Raw genomic sequence first — 23,236 nt, forward strand, 5'->3', positions numbered from 1 at the left:
CTTGGTGAATAATACGGAAAGATTTCTGAAGCATACTGCACGGACCAGAGAGACACCAGGGAATGAAAGCTTCAGAATCACGCCAGGGCCCTTAGTCCAGCCAAGGACACGCCATGCAAGACAGGGCAGGCGTCCCACCAGGAATATGCAATCCTGGCTCCCGCAGACCGTAGAGGCCACTGAGTCATCACCACGGCTTCAACTTGCTATCGCCCCAGCCCCTTGGGATGTGTTGTCCAGTCTCTTCAGGAGAAGCCTCGTCCGGGAGAGGTGAAAGGGCTTTCCAAGGTCACACATGGAGAGAGGGACCCCATTCCCTACCACTCCCACTGCCATGTGTGAAGCAGCACGGGACCCGTTTGGGGCCAAATACATTGCAAGCATCTGCATCTGGTGCTAAACACCATTAATAATTGGTTAGGGTGAGGGTGAGGGTTAGGATGAGGGTTAGAGTTAGTTAGGGCTAGGGGTAGGGTGAGGGTTAGGGGTAGGGTGAGGGTTAGGGATAGGGATAGGGTGAGGGTTAGGAATAGGGTGATGGGGTAGGGTTAGAGTTAATTATGGTTAGAGGTAGGGTAAGGGTGAGGGTTAGAATTAGTTAGGGGTAGGGTGAGGGTGAGGGTAAAGGTTAGGGTTAGAGTTGGTTAGGGTTAAGGTTAGTTAGGGTTAGGGATGGGCAGGCTGGGATAGACCCTCACCCGGTATGGGGTCACCACTCACCAAGGCAGCTCCTCCCATCTGTGTGCATCTTGTACTGTGGGTGGCAGCTACACTCTGGACCTTCAGCTGTGTCCTCACAGGAGTGCTGGCACCCACCGTTGCCATGGTTACAAGTCACTGAGAGGAAAACGAATCAATACATAAAGCACTGAGATTTCCGCAACCAGGACTGTGTTTGCTCCAGAGAACTCTGTTTCTCATGCAGTCAGTACGTGAGCATGACTGACCGAGAGAGTATGTGCCAGGCACTGTGTATGGAAGAGAGCCTAACTCAGACCTTGTCTCTGTCTAGGTGAACAGGTAGTCACAGTGTGAAATGGAGAAATGCTGAATGACAGATCTGTGCAAAATTGTATAGTAGGTGGAGATGGGTGGGGTGTGTGGGGATTTTCACCATTTAAGGGAAATTATACCAAAATATTCTAGACTGCTACCTTGCCCTGTCAGGAGAAGTTTGCACACACATGCAGCTGCACGGGGCTCTGGGAGATGCACCAACACTCTATGTCTATGTACAATATTTAATTTGTACGTATGTGTTCAAATCAGATTCCATCTGGATTAGTTAGGAAGGGTGGGTAAGCAGAGGAAATGATGATTCCTTGCACATAATTAATGCGATATTAATCAGTAATTACACAGACCATGTATGAGTGCATTGATGACAAGCCAAAAAAAAAAAAAATAGAAGCCACTATCCTTTCATCATACTGAACAGTGCTTACCTCTAACCAAGGAAACGGGAGGCGGGAGGTGATATTTTCTTTACACACTTTGGACTGTTTGAATTCTTATATAAGCATTTGCGATTTTTCTAATTGAAGAGAACGAAATGCACATTTGTGATGTGAGAGACTGTTCTGTGATTATAGTCATGTCAATATTGTGTTGTGCATGTGAACAACTAAGTAGGAAAATGAAAAAAGTGAAACAGCTGGTGATGTGGCAAAATTCTGGCTCTTTTATAATTATAATGTTATTTGAGCAGTGGCATCTTAAAAACATCTTAAATTTTTAAAAATAAGCTTTTAGAGTTTCTCCTGGCTCCTGGGAAAGTGGGGCAGGCCGAGGTCCCCCGCACAGGTCTCGGGAGGCCTGGGGCCTCCTTTGGAGACACCTGGAGCCAGGACAGGTGCTCTTCGCTCTGCCCAGCCACAGACCCCCCGGGGACAGCCTCACTGCGGGGACACCCCCGGGGACCCCGCCCCTGAGAGCCTGTCAGAACTCGTCTGTGACGGTGGCACCAGCCCTGGGTAGGTAGGTTTCCAGGCTGCATGGCTTTGTGATGGGGACAGTGGAAAGAAGTCTCTCACCAGCAAAACTGTCTCATCTCAACTCATATTGTGCACCTGAACCTTATATGTTTTATTTTAATTTAAAAAATACAAAAATAAAAAGGAATGCAGTGACTTTAAAAAACAAACAACTGTCTGCTCACCTCTTAACCACTACAGTCTACTCACTGTGAACTACCCTCCCTAGCCAACTGCAGGAACTTCTAGAAGGGCGTGGCTTTGGGCAGAGTTCCTACAGGGACCCCCGCAGTGTTTCCTCGGGCTTAAATGGCAGTTGAGGCACACCTTGAGTGGAGAGCTGTTTCCTACTAGCCATCAGAGCTTTATTATTGTATCTCGCCATCGTGTGGCAGCTGTGTCTGGACTGTGGGCACCACTTATTGATCCATTAATTTAAAAGCTGTGGACTGAGCACAGCCTGTGGTAGGCACCAGGAGAAGACTGAGAGGCAAAAGTAAGACAAGGTCCTGACTTGGAGGGACTCATAGTTGGGTAGACACACATAAATACACAATTTAACCCGGAGGGTCAAACCCTATGCATGACTCGGCTGTGGGAGGCCAGGGGGAGGATTCAGAGGCAGGAGAGCCTGGCCACTTAGGGTGCCAGCCCCAGAGGTAGGCGGACCCACCCGTGAATCCTAATTTTTTCACTCATTCCCCATGTGACCTTGTTGCTTTACCTTCTCCACAATTTTCTCAACTAAAAATGAGAATAATGTTTAGCTCCTAGGATGGTGACTGTAAGAATTAAATGGGACGTGATATATCTTCAGGCAAGACTTTGCACATAATAAATGCCCCCCCTCCCCCGCCCCAAAGGTAGCCACCACCCTTGTCATGATTAGAAGTTGGGCAGGATGTTAAAAGTTGAGCGAGAGTTCACCAAGCCAGGAAGGGAGGAGTGCTGGGAAAAGGCTTGTGGGCATGAGAGAATGTGGGCTGCTCTCTGATCTGAAAGGCAAGGAGAGGTGGACACGGCTTCTAAGAGAAGCAGGGACCAGGTAGAAACCCACCATGATTGCCAGAGGAGTAAGCTTGATTTTATCCCGTGGGAATGGGGATACGCAGCCCCCAACATTCACACTCCTCACTCCTGAATTTCATTTCCTTCTGATTGGTTCCATAAAAAAGCACCACTGCCCTTCCCTTTGGGGGCTACTTAGTGGAGGTCTGTGTCTCAGGCCCGCGGCCTTCCGTGCTGCCGCTGTGCCATGAGGAGGCATTTCTGATGCGGGGCTGCCGATGACAGATGACAACGTTGGGGCAGGATGGTGCCCGGCACGGGTGAGCGCTGGTCTATACTTACAGATGCAGTCTCTCTGGTTCTTGGCCAGCTCAAAACCAGGCCTGCATTCACAGGCGACGCTGCCCTTTGGAGCCTCTTTGCAGATGTGACTACAGCCGTGGTTCTTATTCATGCAGCTCAGACCCTCTGCAAAACAGAGCAGCATGGGACCAGCGGTGAGCTGCAGGCCTGCCTGCCTAGGTCTCCAGCAGCCCCATATTTTTAAAGAATATGTCTCATTAAAATCAAGGCCGGTCAATTAACAGGGACATGAAAAATGTCTTATGTCACCCAGGAGATAAGATGTCTCAATTCTCCAAAAACAAAGCTCCCGCCAGTGTGGAGTCAGAGCCTGCTGACCCCGCTGACCCAGGAATGGGTTACCAATGCTGGTCAAAGACGCAAAGAGAAGATGCAAAGAGAGTGTCCCCAGGAAAACCTGCAGAGAGACTGAAGAGGAGCCCCAATATTTTCACATACTTTCAAAGACGATTTTCAGGAAATTCCAACCCTCCTCTCTACCCCCACCAAATCCACACTTGGGAGGTAACTGTGACCACCATATTCTGGCACCACCACATGGACTCCTGTCCAGGGGCCCCTCTGCTGTGACCACCTTAGTTAGTCCCCGGGCCCTTCCCTCAGCAGGCCTGTGGCAGCAGCTTCTAACAGTGTCAACAACAACAACATGACAAGCAGAGAACAGAGAGAGGCCTCCTGCGTGTGGTTTGCCTTGGCTGCGGTATAATTCTTTCAGGTCGGGTATATTATAGGTTTCATTAGGCCCAACCTTGTGGAAATGGTGGTGGGAAGGGATGGTTATTTTCCTGGGTGGTTAGACATACATGGAAATGATGGGGCCACAGCAAAGTACTCCCTGCGGTTGGCAGCACTGTGCTGAGAACGGGACGCCTGCCCGCACTCCGGGGGAACTAGCGCCATACCCAAGAGCATTCTCCCAACACCATTATTAAGTACATACTCATGTGATGCTCCTTTGAATTTGCACGACGCAACTCTAAAACATTTTTGCGAGCAGGGATTTTGTTCTCATTGGCTCTCTACTAAGAAGATACTTTCTAATCCTGGAAGTAGCACTGTTTTAAATATAAGTACAAAAGGTTTTCATTCCACTTCTCTAGGATCCCACACTGCCCCAAAAACCTTAGCCCCTGGGTTCTAATGAAGTCAAGTCATCTCTCTCCAATTCTGCCGCAGAGCCATCGACCTACGCTTAACTAGAATAAATGTTCAATACAGATGCCGTTCCTATTCCCAAAGGCAGCGCACCAGTGAACCCATCCCACAGCCTCCTAAAGCCACCTTGGTTTCCATCTGCCGGGTCTGAGCTGTTTGAATGCCAGCACTCTGTCTGCTGGAAGTTGCCGGGACTCATGCGCCCAGGCCAGGGGCTGCTGTCAATTGACACAGAGCGGCTTGCACTGGGTCCGTGGAAACTCTTTGCTCCGGCTGGTGATTTCTGAAGACGTTATTTTCTCCCGGTGCCAAGAGCTGCCTCTGGAAGCAGTGTCCTGTCTTCCTGGGCAGGCACAGCAAGCATTACATCTGTCCCTGGGTCAGCAGAGCCTCTGAAATGACAGGTGCCAGGAGCACCTAGGGGTGCAGGGAACGGTGCCCGAGAAAAGGTGGCACTGACACCTGCAAAGGACGCTCCCCAAACGGGTCAGCTGCTTCTTTGCCTTCTTCCTTTCAAGTCTGCTTACAAGTCTGTTAGGACATTTTCAAAGTGACCTTTACAAAAAAATATCTTGTAAGAACTGTGTGCCAGACGCCACAGAGCTACACATCAGTTGCCCCCTGATGTCCTATCGTATCAAGCTAGACCTAAACTTACCAGGAGATCATGGAGCTTTCACTGGCTCTCGAGGTGCTGGGCTTTTCAAGGGGTGGCCCGGAGCTTTTCAGAGCAGCCTGACTCAGAACAAGCGCACTGCTGGGGAGGCAGGGGGCGCTGGTCCGCACCGGGAGGCCCAGCCATCCGAGGTCCTGGCTCCCCCAGAAGTGGGCCTGGCAGTCGAGTTAGGGTTGTCCGTTCCCCAGGAAGGAAACAGCTCAGAAACATTGGAAATGCCCCATTCTGGCGATCCCCAGACTCAGGCTCTCAATGAAGAATACTTCTGGAAGCCGAATAAAAATATGCCTTGCCAACAGGGCGAGAAACATTCCCCAAAGGGGGGCGCAGGCCCCGCTGAGAGCACAGCCCCTTCCCCGCGGCCCTGACACCGTCCCCACTTCTCTGAAGAGGCAGCGGTACCAACATCTGAAAATACGCTCCGAGCAGACAAAACCAAAGAGGGATGCTCATTCTGAGAGCCTGAGCACCTGTGAATAGGGACAAAGGCAGGCCGGGGCGACGTCTCTCTCCAGCCCACCCCCATTACATGGGTGAAAACACACAGTCTCTCTGGCAGAGCTTCGGGGTCTCTGAGAATTAAATCAACGGCTTGAGCTTCCCCTCAGAATCAGCTATGAGGATCCCCCTAGACCAGCCGTGGGCAAACTATGGCCTGCGGGCCGGATCCGGCCCGTTTGAAATGAATAAAACTATTGAAAAAAAAGACCGTACCCTTTTATGTAATGATGTTTACTTTGAATTTATATTAGTTCACACAAACACTCCATCCATGCTTTTGTTCCGGCCCTCCGGTCCAGTTTAAGAACCCATTGTGGCCCTCGAGTCAAAAAGTTTGCCCACCCCTGCCCTAGACCCGTGGTCGGCAAACTGCGGCTTGCGAGCCACATGCGGCTCTTTGGCCCCTTGAGTGTGGCTCTTCCACAAAATACCGACTTCTGCACATGGGCCACGAAGTTTCAATCACACTGTATGTGCGCACCCACATGTGGTATTTTGTGGTATTTTGTGGAAGAGCCACACTCAAGGGGCCAAAGAGCCGCATGTAGCTCGCGAGCCGCAGTTTGCCGACCACGGCAGAACATTCAGTGAAAACTTACTGAAAACAACAGCAGCGCTAGAAAACGCTTGCTTACAGTGCTACCTTCTTTTCACCATTTTTCGAGTCTCCACTGTGGCTTTTAAAGTCCATTTTAATACCGTGTCTAAGGGTTTAATGTGCGTGTCAGGGAGGAAATCCTAAAGGAGCGCCGGTTAGTCTCTATTGAAGAGTTAAACCGCAGGGTGGAAGGGTCCCCGCCACAGCGCGCTATAACCTGTTGGCTCACGCTGACAGGCATTTGCCAAGCCATCGGGGTGAAACACAACAGAAAGTCACAGAGCGCTTCCAGACCACAACTCAAATTCTTGGATTTTGGTTTTAGCTCCAGACAAATACGTTCGTTTTAAATACTCTTCGGGGGTTCCAAGAATGTCTGAATTGTAGAAAATTTAGGAAACACAGATTGTGGAGAGGAACTGCTTTAGTGTTGACTTCTGTTATGAGGAGCCTGTGTCTGGAATCAGCCTGGGGGGCTTGCCCGAGGGGAGAGAGAGGCCACCTTTGGAAGTTCCAGGGTTCAGGATGCGTGGCCTTGCGAGTGGGTGGGACCCACAGAGGGAGGGGGTGCTGCTCAAGCAATAGCTTGACCTATAGGTGGCCATCTACCCCCCCAGAGTGACTTCTCAGGAAGCAGCTTTTGTTTTGTTTTGTTAATCCTCACCCGAGGATATTTTCCCATTGACTTTTAGGGAGAGTGGAAGGGAGAGGGAGAGACAGAGAGAAACATATCCACTGGCTGCCTCCCACACGAGCCCCGACCAGGGCCCGGGCTGGGGAGAAGCCTGCAACCAAGGCACGTGCCCTTGATCGGAATCGAACCCAGGACCCTTTGGTCTGCAGGCCGGCGCTCTACCCACTGAGCCCAACCGACCAGGGCTCAGGAAGCAGCTTTGAACAACCAAAGGGGAGATGCTCTGAGCCCAGATCACTTATGCTGCTGGCATCTTCATTCTTCCTCACGCAGAGCTCACCTAAGGGTCCAGAGAGACCAGCAGGAAAATGAAAGCCAACTGCCACTCCATCCAGCCTGCATGCGACAGCTGCACGCTAGAGGTAGAGCGTGAAAACCCTGCTCAGACACTGACGGTGAACCCGCGGGCGGTGAGAGCCATCAAGCCCATGGCCCCCAGGCATTTTCTGACCGTGCTTAGCACCAAAACAGACTTTCCTGTTAGGTATAAGGAAGGAGCCATCCTGCCTAGAAAATGAGGCAAAAGTCGTCTTCCACAAAGAAACCCTTGAAAAGTCGCTGAAACCACAATTAAAATAATAAACCTACAAATCTGTGAGTAAGGAATGGGAGACCTGAGGATGGCCTCATTCTTACGTTATTAAAAAGGAGTCGATAGTCTAATATGTAGGGTACTTCCTTTGAACACAGGCACAGGCAACCCTGGGAGAAGAAAGGCAGCCACCAAAATGCGATTATGTGGCTTTGGAAAAAGCAGAGCGGAATTAAAAGCCCGTCGTCATTTGGTTAAAAGTGGCCACATGCACTCAACCCTCCTCCCGCCCGAGAGTCCACTGAACTAAGTAAGAGAGGAGTAAAACAAGGTATCAACTCAAAGCAGAGAGAGTAAAAAGAAGGCCATCAAAGGAGTTTCCTGCAATGTATGGAGGAATAGTAAGGGGTGGCATGAGTGAAGGCAACCACGGCACAGAGAGCCCAAGTCTCGGGGGTCGGGGGGGGGGGGTGATCCCCTGCCCCCTGGAGCCTCAGAGGCTCAGAGTTCAAAAATGCAAAACACAGGGGAGGCCAGGCCCAGCCGGGGCTGCACACGGGGCAGAGCCCAGGAAGCTCCATGGGAAGGCTCCAGCCCTTCCCCGCCCGCCCTGGGCAGGGAGCAGGCTCGCACTTGGTGCTGTGGTTTGCAGCACGTTTTCTGAAAAACTTGGCAGAGTGTCCATTTCTCCTGAGACATCTAGTCATGTTTGAAATGTACGCTTTTGGAAGATTAGAATCAGAGACTGGGAAGTTTGAAGAGACCGCAGAGCCCAGCCGCTTGCTCTGCCAGGTGAGGGAGGAGAAGTTGGGTAACTTGCCCACAGTTACCCAGCAGCAGAGCCTGGATGTCCGCAGCCTCCAGACTTTCTTTGGCCCAAGCTTCCCTTCTCCAGGCACTGAGGGTGGGGGACTCTCAGACGAGACCCCGCCCCCCCCCCCCCCCCCCGGGGCGAAGGTACCTTCGGAGCGGTGGATGCACGTGTGCTGGTTGTCGCTCAGGAAGAAGCCCTCCTTGCAGCGGCACTCGTAGCTGCCCAGGGCGTTGAGGCAGGTGTGCTGGCAGCCGCCGTTGTTCTCCAGGCACTCGTCCACGTCTGGAGGGGAGAAGGCTTAGCCTTGGCGTTGGTAACTGTCTCAGTGCCCCACCCAGCCCGGCAGCTCAGGGATTCCTACTGAGCAGAGATATGGCCCCTCTTCCCATCCCTGCACCACAGAAGCTCTAAGAATTGAAGCCAGTGGGACCCCCAGATGATTAACCAACCCTCACGGGTCTGGGGCTCACTTAAGAAAAGGCCTCCCAGGTGCACACAAGAGAATCGATTCGGTAAATATTGATCGAACACCCTCGCTTTCCAAAGCACGGTGCTCGCTCGGGGAGGCAGTAAAGCATACAGGAGTGAGATCAAATGCCTTCCCTCCCGGAGCACGTCCTTCCGCGGGAAAGAGACAAACGTACAAGTAACCGTGAGACATGGTCAAAGGCGGCACAGAGGAACGAGAGGGCACGTGTGGCTCTGGGTGTCAGGGTGGGTTTTGTGGAAAAGCTGGTGAGGGATGGGCCCTGCAGGATTTCTTCAATTACAAATCAGGAGAAGGGGTTCTAGGCGGAAGGAGCATGAGAACCAGCAGGAGGCTGGGGAGCATGGGGTCTGGTCAAATAGCAGTGGGTCACCCCCCTGGGCTGGAGCATGGGTACAAGCAGGGAAGGTACAGGAGAGAGCTGTGAAGTAGATTCGGGGTCACCCTGCAAAGGACCTTGAATACCAAGCAAAGGAGGTCCCACGTTTTGGGGAGGCAGTTGGGAGCCACTGGAGCAGGGTGACGGGGTCAGACCCCCATGTTGGGAAGAATAAGGCAGCCCAGCTGCTGAGGGAAGGACACAGGGAATGGGAAGAATTGAAAGCCTGGGGGTCCGGCTTCACACGAATGCCTGAAATAGCCCCGCCTGGTACTGGTGGGGCCCGGGCCTGGGGCCTGGCAGTGGGGATGCCGAGGAAGGAAGAAATAAAACAGGACTGTGGACAGGTGCCTGCAGGGCAGAGAGCCACGTGGGCCTGTGGTGGGGTGGCCAAGAAACACGGAGAAAAGCACCACTGGGTGTAGAGATGGGGGTGGGGAGTGGTGGGCCCCCACCCGGGGAAGGTCCGCAGGTGGTGGGAAACCTACGCCTGGGGTTGCAAAGACGGCACATTTGCTTGTGATGGCCTGATACGGGGAATGTACATGAGACAGGAGTGTGGGAAGGGAGAGAGGGAGCCGAAAGGGGGCCGGAGGTGGAATGTGGGAGAACACCAGGGCAGAAGGAGGTAGAGGAGACTGCAGGAGCCCGAGATGGGAGCATCAAAAACGCAGGGAAGGGGATGCCTCCCCCAGTGCCGCCCCTCAGGGTGGGGAGAGTGGACCTTCCTCCCACTGAGTCACACACACATGGCTTCATCTATATACTTACCGAATTGCATTCTCAAAATCTTTTTTTTTCCAATTTGTACCTTTTGACCCCTCAAAATCTTTTACTTATTTATCTCCACCAGATGGCAAACTCCTTAAGGACCAAGATTTGTGTCTTATTAGCACAGCCTGCAACCTGCAGCGGCACCCGGGCTGCCCAGTGCATGAACAGCCAGCAGGCGAGCACAGCACCACCAGAGCCGAAGAGAAGGAAACTTCCAGAGACACCTCGGACATGGCAAAGGCTCAGGGAGAAGGCTGATCTGAAAGCCGTTTCTCCGCGCCTCCCCGCCCCCGCAGCCTGATTTCCCACGTGCCTATCACTAGCTCCTGGGCACATTCGTCACAAGAAAATTCACATTTAAATATCTGTTATCTGGTTTCAAGCTTCAGATCTTACCGTCATCCGTCTTCCCACACGGAGCAGATGCCTTTCTAAACTGATGGGCCGCGAGCCATCCCCTAAAGCCTAACAAACTTGCCCTTCTTTGTGCCAAAGGGCGAAGGGAGCACATTCCTGAGGATGAGCCACGCTGGAACACACCTGGCCTCGGTGTTCCTCAGCGAGGACTCACAGGGAGCCGGAGAGATCTGCTAACCTGAACCCCAAATCCTGCATTACTGTCGGAGCTGCCACACCCCACCCCAGGTTTAACCCACTATTCCTTTTCGCCAAAGCAATTAGAGACGTGTCATTAAGTGAGGTGAGGCGCTCTGACTGACTTAATACAGAGTGTGTGTGTGTGTGTGTGTGTTCACAGGCACACGTGTGTATCATGTGTTGGTGAGTCTCTTCCAGACTGTAGAACAGGGTTTTACAACCCGGGCTGCCTGTTAGGACCCTGAGGCCTGAATCTACCTCCTGAGACACTAATAGAAGTAGTCTTGGGTGAGACCTAGGCCATGGCGTTGTTTTCGTTAGTTATCCTCACCTGAGGACACATTTCTATTGATTTTAGAGAGAGGAAGGGAAAGGGGGGAAGGAGAGAGAGAGGGAGAGGGAAGGAGAGAAAGAAAGAGAAGAGAGAAACATCTATTGATAGCCTCCCGCATGCACGCCCACCGGGGATTTTGTGCCCTGACCAGTACTTGAACCCACCACCTTTTGGTGTTGGGAGACACTCCAACTGACTGAGCCGCACCGGCCACAGTGGCCATGGTGTTGCTTTAAAACTTCCCAAGTGATTCCAACGTGCAGCCAGAGTGGAGAACCACAGCTACAAAACCCAAGAGCTCTGCCCTGCTTCCAGACGCTCAGCAAATAGAGACTGCGTTCGGGTGGGGTGAGCGGCGCGGAAGGGCTGCGTTTCATTTTTCAGGCTCACAGGCAATTCAGATCTTGGAGGACTCTGGGGTGAGTGCCAGAGCTAAGTGGTGTTTGTACTTTGTAGATTCTGGCTAATACGCCTGTGGCTAAGGTGTGGTTAGGGGGGCCAGGAGAGGTGAGGAGGCCAGGAGAGGTGAGGGCTCATCCCACAGAGCACAGGAAACGGCCACTCCTGAAAAGTCCTGACTCTGAGCTTGTTTCTGGTCACAGAGTGCTTCAGCCCCTTCCAGGTGAGCTGGCAGAGAGGTCTGTGTATGCTGTCCTGCCCTTCTCAGTGAATCATTTTGTTTTCTCATGCCTTCCTTTTAAAGCAGTGGTCCTCAACCTTGGCTGCACATTAGAATCACCTGGGAATCTTTTTAAAATCCTGATTTCTCACCAATCAGAAAGGATATATGCACCCCTATGTTCATAGCAGCACAATTCACCATAGCTAAGATCTGGAAACAGCCTAAGTGCCCATCAGTAGATGAATGGATTAGAAAACTGTGGTACATCTACACGATGGAATACTATGCTGCTCTAAAAAGGAAGGAACTCTTACCATTTGCAACGTCATGGATGGAACTGGAGAGCATTATGCTAAGTGAAATAAGCCAGTCAATGAAGGAAAAATACCACATGATCTCACTCATTCATGGATAATAGAGACCATTATAAACTTTTGAACAATAATAGATACAGAGGCAGAGCTGCCTCAAACAGATTGTCAAACTGCAGCAGGAAGGCCGGGGAGGGTTGCGGGGCAGGAGGTAGGGGGGTAAGAGATCAACTAAAGGACTTGTATGCATGCATAGAAGCATAACCAGTGGACATAAGACATTGGGGGATAGGGGAGGCTAGGGGATTGTCTAGGGCGGGGGGATAAAATGGACACATATGTAATACCCTTTGTAATACTTTAAGCAATAAAAAAAATAAAAAATAAAAATAAAAAATAAAATCCTGATTTCTGGGCCTCATCCTCTGGAAATTCTGTTTCTTTGTTATGGGGTGGGGCCACAACATTAGTAACAAAGAAACAGAATTTCCGGAGGATGAGGCCCAGAAATCAGGATTTTAAAAAGATTCCCAGGTGATTCTAATGTGCAACCAAGGTTGAGAACCACTATTTTAAAGAATCCCTAGCCTATTCAGGTAGGGTCAGTGGATGCTCAGCATCTTTCTTCAAAGCAGATCCTTGCTACAAAGCCCTGAGAGAGACCCCCAGGCCGGGAAATGGAGATAGTCTGCTGAAGTATCTTGTGTTAGCGGCCAGGCCAGGAAGGACTCCGGGCCTCAGGATTTCTGAACCGGCCTGTGCTCAGAACCACCCCACCCAACCCTGACCCAGGTCCTAACTCCTGGATGGTTTGGCATCTTAGGAAGCTCACACTTCAACCAGGCTGTGTGTTTGAGCATAACTCTCATGACTGGGTCTGCTATCAGATCCAAATCCTCAAAATGCCTCTGTTGGCAAATCAAAGGGAAATGTGAGATTTCCCCCAGAAAATGGTACCAACAAAACAAAAATCAACAACCAAAAAAAAAAAAAAAAAAAAAAACCTACACAAACACACTGTATGCTTCCCAACAAATATACACTGAAAGTGATGTCCTTCTTATGAGTTTTTCATTGAGTTCAATATGTTGCTGCTCTCAGGATTGTCTCTCTGATGTGGTACCGATGGCCTAGAAGATCTGAAAAGGACTCAGTGATCCTCCAGCCCCTCATCAAGCCAGTGGACTGACCCAAAGCCTGACCTCTTACACAGGGCACAGGCAGGATGAGGCTCCAGGTGACACTGAAGTGGATAAAGGTCATATGACATGTGAGTCCCAAAGGAAAAATGCTCCACACAAAATACAAGTGCTGCCCATACTTATCTGTGACTTCTATGCTGATCTCGAAGAATTTGATCAGGTGGCTATTCCCACTGCACCGTCAGGGAGCGTCTGAACAGCTGTCCCCACAGGGTCAGGGCCTTGATCAACCAAGTGGACATCAGTGGGTCAGCCACATACAGGGTCACCGGTGTCAAAGGAACCCGATACCCGCTGTCTCCCATCGTGTGTTCCCACACAACCGGTAATAGCAGCCTTCAAATGCAAACAGACCAAAGTACCTGCCTGCCAGGTGTACTGCGTCCTCTGCGGCTATCTATCACACAGCCCTATCCAACTGCTTGCTATTTCTAAGTTCTGTTTCATTCCTGGCATAAGAAACCAATGTAAACACCACTTTTAGTCCCTAACTCAGGAACTGAAACTCCAACAGATGTTTCTGTTTAGTGGAATACTAGGAGGATGTTGATGGAAGGTTTCTGTTTGAATTTCTATTTCAAGAAAAAAAAGGGGGGGGGGATCCACCTGGATGAGATTCAAGCATACTCGCAGATTCTTCAGGACAAGTAGTTTTACATAATTCTAGAATAGAGACACCTACAGCAGTAAAGAGATATAAGGGTATAAGTCAAGACCCTTTTAACACAAAATCAAAGATTTTAAAGGTGACAAGTCAACCGAAACAGGTTTGGCTCAGTGGATAGAGCGTCGGCCTGCGGACTGAAAGGTCCCAGTTTCGATTCCGGTCAAGGGCATGTACCTGGGTTGCGGGCACATCCCCAGTAGGAGATGTGCAGGAGGCAGCTGATCAATGTTTCTAACTCTCTATGTCTCTCCCTTCCTCTCTATAAAAAATCAATAAAATATATTTATTTTTTAAAAAAAAGGCACGATGGAATACTATGCTGCTATAAAAAAGAAGGAACTCTTACCATTTGCAACAGCATGGATGGAACTGGAGAGCATTATGCTAAGTGAAATAAGCCAGTCAATGAAGGAAAAATACCACATGATGTCACTCATTTCTGGATAATAAAGACCATTATAAACTTATGAACAAAAATAGATACAGAGGCAGAGCTGCCTCGAACAGACTGTCAAACTACAGCAGGAAGGCCGGGGAGGGTGGGAGGGCAGGAGGGGGGTGGGTAAGAGATCAACCAAAGGACTTGTGTGCATGCATATAAGCATAACCAATGGACATAAGACACTGGGGGGTAGGGGAGGCCAGGGGAATGTCATGGGCGGGGGGGAAAAAAAGGAGACATATGTAATACTTTTTGTAATACTTTAAGCAATAAAAAAAAAAATTAAAAAAAAAAAGGTGACAAATCAATGCTAAAAAGTCAGTAATAGTAATGATGACACCTGCCCAGCTCCTTGGACTAATGGAGGATTTATATTATGAATGATCATGATGAAAACTAAAACATGCTCGGCCAGCGTGGCTCAGTAGTTGAGCGTCAACCAGTGACCCAGGAGGTCATGGTTTGATTCCTAGTCAGTTGTGAGCTGGATCCCCAGTGAGGGGTGTACAGGAGGCAGTCGATCAATGATTTTCTCTCATTATTGATGTTTCTATATCTCTCTCCCTCTCCCTTCCTTTCTGAAATCAATAAAAATATATACTTTTTAAAAACTAAAACATTTTACCTGGTTTTCTATCAGAGTCTGATTTCTAGGGGGCCAGAAAACACAAGCCTCTGATCCCCTTTTTGTTTTAATGAGTATTTCATCAAAGGAAACCCAGGCTGGGGGTGCCGGAGGGTGAAGGAGAACTGCCGTTCCCAACCGTTGTGCTTACCAAGACAATTATGACCATCATGAGCCAACATGAAGCCATCAAAACAAGTGCAGCGGTAATTGCCTGGAATATTCAAACAGTCATGGACACAGCCTCCTTTGAGTTCGTTTTCACATTCATCGATGTCTGAGGAATAAAAGAAAAGCAAACCAGTCAGATGCTATTTCTTTAGAAATATACATTTATCTTTAAACCAGCCACTCCACTTCTAGGAATCTACCCTGAAGATACATCTCCACCAACAGGAAAATAAATATGCAAGCAATTATTCACGGCAGCATTTATAATTACAAAATACTAAAAACAACTTAAATGCCTGTCCAGAGAAGAGTAGTTGAAGAATGGTGGTACATTTACTCAACGAAGTTCTATGCAGCTGTTAAAAAAAAACAATGGTAAAGATCTCTATGAACTGATTTGGCATGGTTTCTAGGATATACTATTAAGTAAAAGAAAAATGCAAAGAAGCCTCTGTTGTATGTTATCTTTGTGTAAAAAAATAAGGGAATACAAAAACACACACACACAAGAAATTCTAACAAATTTTTTTGTTGAAAATGATAAGCTTATCCAAAATTTATATGGAAATGCAAAAGAAGAACCAAAATAGCTCTAGTCGGTTTGGCTCAGTGGGTAGAGCGTTGACCTGCAGACCAAAGGATCCTGAGTTGGATTCCGGTCAAGGGCACTGCCTTGGTTGCAGGCTCCTCCCTGGCCCAGGCCATGGTCAGGGCTCGGGCAAGAGGCAACCAATCCATGTGTTTCTCTCACATTGATGTTTCTCTCTGTCTTTCCCTCTCTCTTCCACTGTCCCTAAAAATCATTGGAAAAATATCCTCGGGTGAGGATTATCAACAATAGCAACAAAAAAGAAACAAAACAATTTTGAAAAAGGAAAATAGTTTGAGGGACTTTCACTTACTATTTAGCTATAGTTATCAAGACAGTGTATGGTATGGGCATAAAGACAGACATAGAGGTCAAAGAAACAGAATTGAGATCCAGAAATAAGCCCTTATATTTATGTCATTTAATTTCAGACAAAAGTGCTAAGGCAATTTGTCAGAAGAAGTGATAGTCTTTTCAACAAATGGTGCTGAGACAATTGGATATCCATATGCAAAAAGATAAATTTAGGCCTTATCTAACACTATATGCAAAAATCAAACTCAAAATGGATCAGAAACCTAAGTGTAAGAGCTTAAACAATAAAGCTTTTAAGAGAAAATATAGAGCTTTTATGAGAAAATCTTTGAGACCTTTAGTTAGTTAAAGATTTCTTAGATAGAACACCAAACACAAAATTCATAAATTTTAAAATTTATAAATTGGGCTTTCGTAAAACTAAAGATTTTTGCATTTCAAAAGACACCATTAAAAAATGAAGACAGCCGAAACCGGTTTGGCTCAGTGGATAGAGCGTCAGCCTGCGGACTGAAAGGTCCCAGGTTCGATTCCGGTCAAGGGCATGTACCTGGGTTGCGGGCACGGCCCCAGTGGGGGATGTGCAGGAGGCAGCTGATCGATGTTTCTCTCTCATCGATGTTTCTAACTCTCTATCTCTCTCTCCCTTCCTCTCTGTAAAAAATCAATAAAATATATTAAAAAAAAAAAATGAAGACAGGCTACAGATTGGTAGAAAAGACTTGTAAATTACATGTCTTATAAGGACTTACAAAGAACTCTTATGACTCAATAATAATAAAAAAAAACAACAACTCCATTTTAGAATGGGCAAAAGATTTAAACAGACATTTTACCAAAGAAGATATGTGAATGACTAATAAGCACATGAAAAGTTGCTCAACATTGTTAATTATTAGGGTATTCAACTTAAAACCAAAATGAGATACCATTTCACACTCACTAGAATAGTTATAATAAAAAGACAGGCAAAGACAAATATTGGAAGGGATATGAAGAAATGGGAACCCTCACACATTGCTGATGATAATATAAGATGGCACAGCCACTTTGGAAAACAATTTGGAAGTTCCTTAAAATTTTGAACATAAATTTACTGCAAAACCCAAAAATTCTACTCCTGTATATGTTTGTGTGTGTGTGTGTGTGTGTGTGTGTGTGTGTGTGTGTGATAAATGTAAATTGTCCACACAATGACTTGCAGGTGAATATTCATAGCAACATTATAATAATAGCAAAAAGTAGAAGCAACCCAAATGTCTATCAACTGGTGAATGCATATTCATACATATTCATGCATATCTATACAATGGAATACTGCTCAACAATTAAAAGGAATAAAAAGCCAATAAAGGCTACAACATAGATGAACCTCAAAAGCATTATGCTATGTGAAAGAAGACAAACTCAAAAGATCACATATTATATGACTCCATTTAGTATATGAAACTAGAGGCCCAGTGCACGAATTCGTGCACCAATGGGGTCCCTCAGCCTGGCCTGCGGATGGAACAGAAACTGACTCTCCAACATCCTCCGAGGGGTCCTAGATTGCAAGAGGGCACAGGCCAGGCCAAGGGACCCCACTGGTGCACGATTGGGGCCAGGGAGTGACTCAGGAGGTTGGCCAGCTAGGGAGGGACCGTGGGAGGGCTCCAGGGCGCGTCCAGCCTGTCTCGCTCAGTCCCAATCAGCTGGACCCCAACAGCAAGCTAACCTACTGGTCAGAACGTCTGCCCCCTGGTGGTTAGTGCATGTCATAGCGACTGGTCAACCAGTCGACTGTCTGCCCCCTGGTGGTCAGTGCACATCATAGCAAGTGGTTGAGCAGCCTTAGCATATTACGCTTTGATTGGTTGAACAGCCAACCAGATGACCAGACACTTAGCATATTAGGCTTTTATTATATAGGATGTCCAGAAAAGGCAACTTTATAGAGACAGAAAATAGTGGTTGCCTGGAGTTGGAGCTGGGAACAAGGAGCTGGGCATATGGGCATGAGAGACCTGACTGAGATGAGAAAATGTGTGAAAACTATATTATGTAATGGTTGCATAACTCAGCTAATTTACCCAAAATCATTAATTTGTAAACTTACTTAGAATTGGTGGATTTTATGGTATGTAAATTATAGTAAGAAAGTAGTTAAAAATAAAATACAGATTTGTGGAAAAGAAATATAGGAAGGCTAAACCAGAAACTACAGAGATGGTGACCCACAGTCTGTGGGAAAAGGGGTGGAGTGAAGGAGGAATGGGAACAGAGTAACAGGAATAGGAGGAGGGAGTAACTCTTCTCTGAATCTTTGTATAGCTTTGACTCTCAGAACCCTAGTGATGTTTTACATATTACTCAAGAAGCAAGGGTGGGGGTGACGTGAGGGATAAAAAATGGAATACAAATAGGGGGGAACAAACGAATATACTGTATTATAAATGAACTAGAGGCCCAGTGCATGATTAAATCGTGCGTGTAGGGTCCCCTACGCCTACCCTGCCATCAGGGCCACGTCTGCCGCCCCATGACACCTTGCACGCTCTGCGGACACTGCCGGCACCCCAAGACGCTCCACCAACACCCCACAATGCTCCTTGGATGCTGCCAGTGCCCCACAACACTCCGGGACACTGCCGGCACCCCGTGACGCTCCACGGACGTTGTCAGTGCCCTGCGATGTTCTGCCAACACTGCCAGTCCCCCGGGGGATGGGGGTTGGAGGTGGGGGGTGGGGGAGGGCCTGAGAGGTGCTCCATGCACCTCCTGGTGACCAGTCGTTTGATCGTTAAGGCATTAGGGCGTTACAGCGTTACGGCCACAGGCCTTTTATAATATAGATAATAGAACCACACTGAAGAGAATGGGGAAGAAAAGCACTAGCCTAAGTAACTTTGAAAAACAATTATCTTGATTGGCTGATGTAAGGTTAAAAACAAAAACAGCTGTATAGCCCTAACCAGTTTGGCTCAGTGGATAGAGCATTGGCCTGTGGACTGAAGGGTCCCAGGTTCGATTCTGGTCAAGGTCATGTACCTTGGTTGCGGGCACATCCCCAGTGGGGGTGTGCAGGAGGCAGCTGATCGATGTTTCTCTCTCATTAATGCTTCTAACTCTCTATCCCTCTCCCTTCCTCTCTGTAAAAAATCAAGAAAATATATATTTTTTAAAAAAGTAAAAAACAACAACAAAAAACAGCTGTATAAAAGACTGTCCTCTAATTACTAAACCTGTTTTACTCACAGGGTTATAGATTGGCAATTCTTTAAATACTTAATTTGTATACTAGAATTGAACAAACTAGGATTGGTAAATATATTTCAGATAATAAGAGCCAAGTTTCTCACCGTTGGAGAAAAAAGTTATGAATAAGTGAAAAAGGAGGTTAGAATAAATCTTGTAGTATTGCTTTGGATTCCAAAGTATCAGTGTAACTCACTGTTACACACACACACACACACACACACACACACACAAGAGATAGATATAAAACATTAATAGTCTGGCTGGTGTTGCTCAGTGGTTGAGTGTCAACCCATGAACCAGGAGGTCACGGCTCAATTCCTGGTCAGAGTACATGCCGGGTTGTAGGCTTGATCCCCAGTAAGGGGCATGCAGGAGGCAGCCAATTAATGCTTGCCTCTCATCATTGATGTTTCTATCTCTCTCTCTCTCTCCCTTCTGCTCTCTGAAATCAATAAAAACATGTCTTTAAAAAAATTAATAGAGATGTGTGTATGCGTGGACTAATAAACATACATATATTTTCTAGCTCTGTCCACTGAGAAGACCCAGGCGTAATCACCCCAGTAACAATGAAAACAGCGAACATCCAGATCTTGGTTTCTATACACCATTTTTCAATAAAAGGAATCAGGGCACCTAGGAGAAGTGGTTGATTCCAGGGCTGGGGTGAGGGAAAATAGAAGATAAGTTTGGAGCATTTTGCAGTGCCAGAAAATTAGGAATTTCTCATAAAATGATGGGGGCATGTAAAAAGGACACAGGAGAGAATGTGATGGAGCTCCTAATGGCTAAAGCTGAAACAATTTGAGCCAAAAATAAGTAACAAAACATATCTATATATATAAAAGCCTAAGCGACTGAATGACCGGTCAACCGGTTGCTGTGACACTCACTGACCACCCGGGGGCAGACACTCAATGCAGGAGTCTCTCCCTGGTGGTCAGTGTATTCCCACAGCCAACCTCCTGCGGTCCCTCCCCCAAGTGGCTGGCCAACCTCCCGTAGCCCCTCCCCCAGGCTAGCTGCCACCCCCCGCCCCATCGGCCCTGATCACCGGCCAGACCAAGGGACCCCACCCGTGCATGAATTCATGCACAGGGCCTCTAGTAATTAAATAAATACCCACGAGTACATACTGGCATAAATACATAAACATAGAAATCAATGCATACATGAATAGTAGAGAAGGAATCTTCCTTATAGAAGAATACCAATGTAATAGGTGTATAAGGAACAATGGAAATACAAAATTACCAAGAGGCACACATCACAGTAATAATTGTTGCAGGCAAGGTCCACAGTTGGATGCTAAAATCCATGGGCAACGATTTGAGAAGAAACAAAATATTAGCATAGGTTGAAAGTAATAGGCCCAAGACATGTGTCTATTAAAAGAAAAAATACTAAGTTTGCAGTGGAGAAACCCAGAATATACCATCTTCATCAGGTGATCAGTGGTTGCCATTGTGAGCCCCCCACGTGATGCACAGTAGCACTTCCGCAGCAGCCTTGTTGAAGTCTCGCTGTGGTATTACTACAAATGGATAACCACATTCTTATCATGGGAAACACAGAAACTGCAGAGATGGTGACCCACAGTGTGTGGGGAAAGGGGTGGAGTGAAGGAGGAATGGGAACAGGGCAATAGGAATAGGAGGAGGGAATAACTCTTTTCAATTCCTGCCATATCAACGCTTATCATGAGGAAATATAAGGCAAACAAAAGAACTGAACTGTACTCATCAATTGTCCGTGACCGGAAAGACTGAGGGACTGTCATAGGCTGGAGGAGACAGAGAGACAACAGATAAATGTCATGTGGGACTTTGAGCTGGATCCTGGGGCGGGAGTGGAAGGGGTCAGGGGAGAAGAACGTTTAAAGAAAAAAGGTGGAATGTGAATAAGGTCTACAGTTTGGTTAATATTGTGGAGATGTTAATTTCCTGGTTTTGATACTGTATTTTATTTATATGACTTGTTAATATTTGGGTAAGAGAAATGAAGGGCACATGTGAGTTCTGCACTATTTTTGCAAAATTTCTGAAGCCTAAAATAATTTCTAAGTAAAAATTTTTTTTTTAAATACAGTTCCTATTCATAGTTCAAGTTTAGATTCACTTTTGTTAAACTTAAATCAGTTCCGTAAACTGAAAAGTAAGGACCATATACTGATTACTGACCACTGAAACATCCCCTCCCTGAAGCCTGAGATAAAAGCAAAGATCATTTAGAATAAAAAACTTTATTAAAAGATTTTTAGATACTTTAAGCCACGTATGAATCACCTTATTTAAAAAAGACTTTTCAAGGCCCATACTTTCACATCTCCAACATTTGGGCAGAAGAAACTTTGTGGAGGATAAAATCCTGTCCACTCTGAGTAAACCCAGTTCTCACCCTTGAACTTAGGAGCAAATGATACTGTGGGTTGGACCCAAGAGACTTAAAAACTAATAAGCCAAGAAACACACATAAAAGAGTTACATCTTTAAATCCTTGCAGTCCTTCTCCTTCCGGACTCCTCTACCAAGAAGTCCAAACTCAACAGGACGTACTCACTCACTACGTTTATACATATTGCAAGTATTCAAAGAGCGTGCTCCTAGGGTTTTGGTTTAAAATGCAAAGAATATATGCTCTATGTTAATGGTGATTACCTGTGGATACATTTTCTGTGTGTTGCTTTTTTGTTGTTGTTTTGTGTGTGTGTGTGTGTGTGTGTGTGTGTGTGTGTTGCTTAACTTTTTATAACGCTAATCATATATTATGTTAAAAAGCAATTTAAGTACATAAGAGCAACAATGCCAGCAAATCATTTGCTATTTTAAACTCAATAGTAGACTTTTCAACTCTAAACTGTTAGCAATTCAATTTTATTTGTGACTATAACCCAACAGCTAAGAATAAGGAAACTCTTGCCACCTGTCATTTGACATCATTTACTAAATAAGCACTTTATCCAGAAGCAGCCATGGCCTGGTTCCTGCCCCCGGAGAGGACACAGTGACCCGAGGACACAGTGAAAAAGTGAACACATTCCCGCCCCCCCCCACCCCGCCCCTAACACGGTACCAACACGTGTGAATTCTAATACTGTCAATAAAATATTTAAGATGGTGAGGGTGTGGTATCGAGGAACAGACAGACAGATGTGTCAGGGACAGGTAGCTTTTTGGCTTCCCGTGATGTATGGCAGTTAGAGAGATGGTTGTCTGTCTCTGGGAAAATATAAATTTGAAGGCACAGAAGGGCTTTATGGGTGGACCACCCACCCGACTTGCTATTCACCTGACCAGGCGCATGCCTCCTCTGATGGAAGAGACAGGAGTTTTGCTCCTCAGCGAAAAGGAGACCATAAATATTAGGATTTCTCACCCAACCAAAGAGGGACACTGGGAAGCTGAGTGAATAGAAGAGATGTGGGGCCAGGGCCAGGGCTCGAGTGGAGATCTGACTTTGTTTCACCTGCGGGCTAATAGTGCGATCATAGCCACAAGTCCCTTTCCCAACTCCCCTGGGCCTCAGTATTCTCATCTGTAAAATGAAGGGTGGGGTTGGCTCAGAGCTCCCTGAAAAGCCCTGCCCGCTCCAACATGCTATGATTTCCATCCCCGGGAACGCCTCCTCCTGTGAGGGTCCAGTCTCCAGCTGGTTCTGAACTTCAGAGTTCATGACACTGAGCCAACCCCCAGGGGCCAAGAGCTCAAAGTGGCAGAGTTGAGACCTCAGGCTCCCAGATATGGAGCTAGCTCTACAGGATCCTTCCGTACACATCTTTCCAGCGTGAACTTGCAGCTCCAAAAGAGGCAGACCCTGGGTGTAGCTCTCAAGCATGGTGGGTCACAACACCAAGCCGCCAGAGCCATGGACGAGGCGGAGCTTCAGAGCCTGAGGCGGAGCTTCAGAGCCTGCCGGGGAGGGCAGGGCCCTGGCACTCACACTCCCAGAGAAGGCGCAAACCGCCCGAGGGGAGAGCAGGATCTGCTGCTCTGGCTAGCACAGCCTCCTGATCAACTGCTGACTTTCTGCCCCCAAAATGAGTGGCACCAAAAGATACTAAAACGCCTCTTTTCCTTTGTAGAAGCTAGCCACGTAAAACTGCGTGATCAGCTCGGCGGAAGGCCTGCTGTCCCCAGTCCCTGAAGGATGAGAGTGGGGGATGTGACT

The 23,236-nt window shown here is 47.5% G+C and overlaps 1 protein-coding gene across 7 annotated transcripts in view; it reads right to left on the reverse strand.

The window, feature by feature from the left end:
* Nucleotides 1-23,236, reverse strand: part of SCUBE2 (signal peptide, CUB domain and EGF like domain containing 2) — a 69,849-nt gene that overhangs the window by 44,926 nt on the left and 1,687 nt on the right. For 6 of the 7 annotated variants that reach the window (XM_036325314.1, XM_036325318.1, XM_036325313.1 and 3 more), the window contains 4 exons: nucleotides 14,906-15,031; nucleotides 8,462-8,596; nucleotides 3,324-3,449; nucleotides 721-837 (listed from right to left, as the gene is read on the reverse strand). In XM_036325314.1, the coding sequence (XP_036181207.1) occupies nucleotides 721-837; nucleotides 3,324-3,449; nucleotides 8,462-8,596; nucleotides 14,906-15,031 (504 nt within the window). The remainder of the gene's footprint in view (nucleotides 1-720; nucleotides 838-3,323; nucleotides 3,450-8,461; nucleotides 8,597-14,905; nucleotides 15,032-23,236) is intronic. The other variant, XM_036325315.1, reaches the window with a different exon arrangement.

Source organism: Myotis myotis, unplaced genomic scaffold, assembly GCF_014108235.1.
Source record: "Myotis myotis isolate mMyoMyo1 unplaced genomic scaffold, mMyoMyo1.p scaffold_m19_p_10, whole genome shotgun sequence".
Taxonomy (NCBI): domain Eukaryota; kingdom Metazoa; phylum Chordata; class Mammalia; order Chiroptera; family Vespertilionidae; genus Myotis; species Myotis myotis.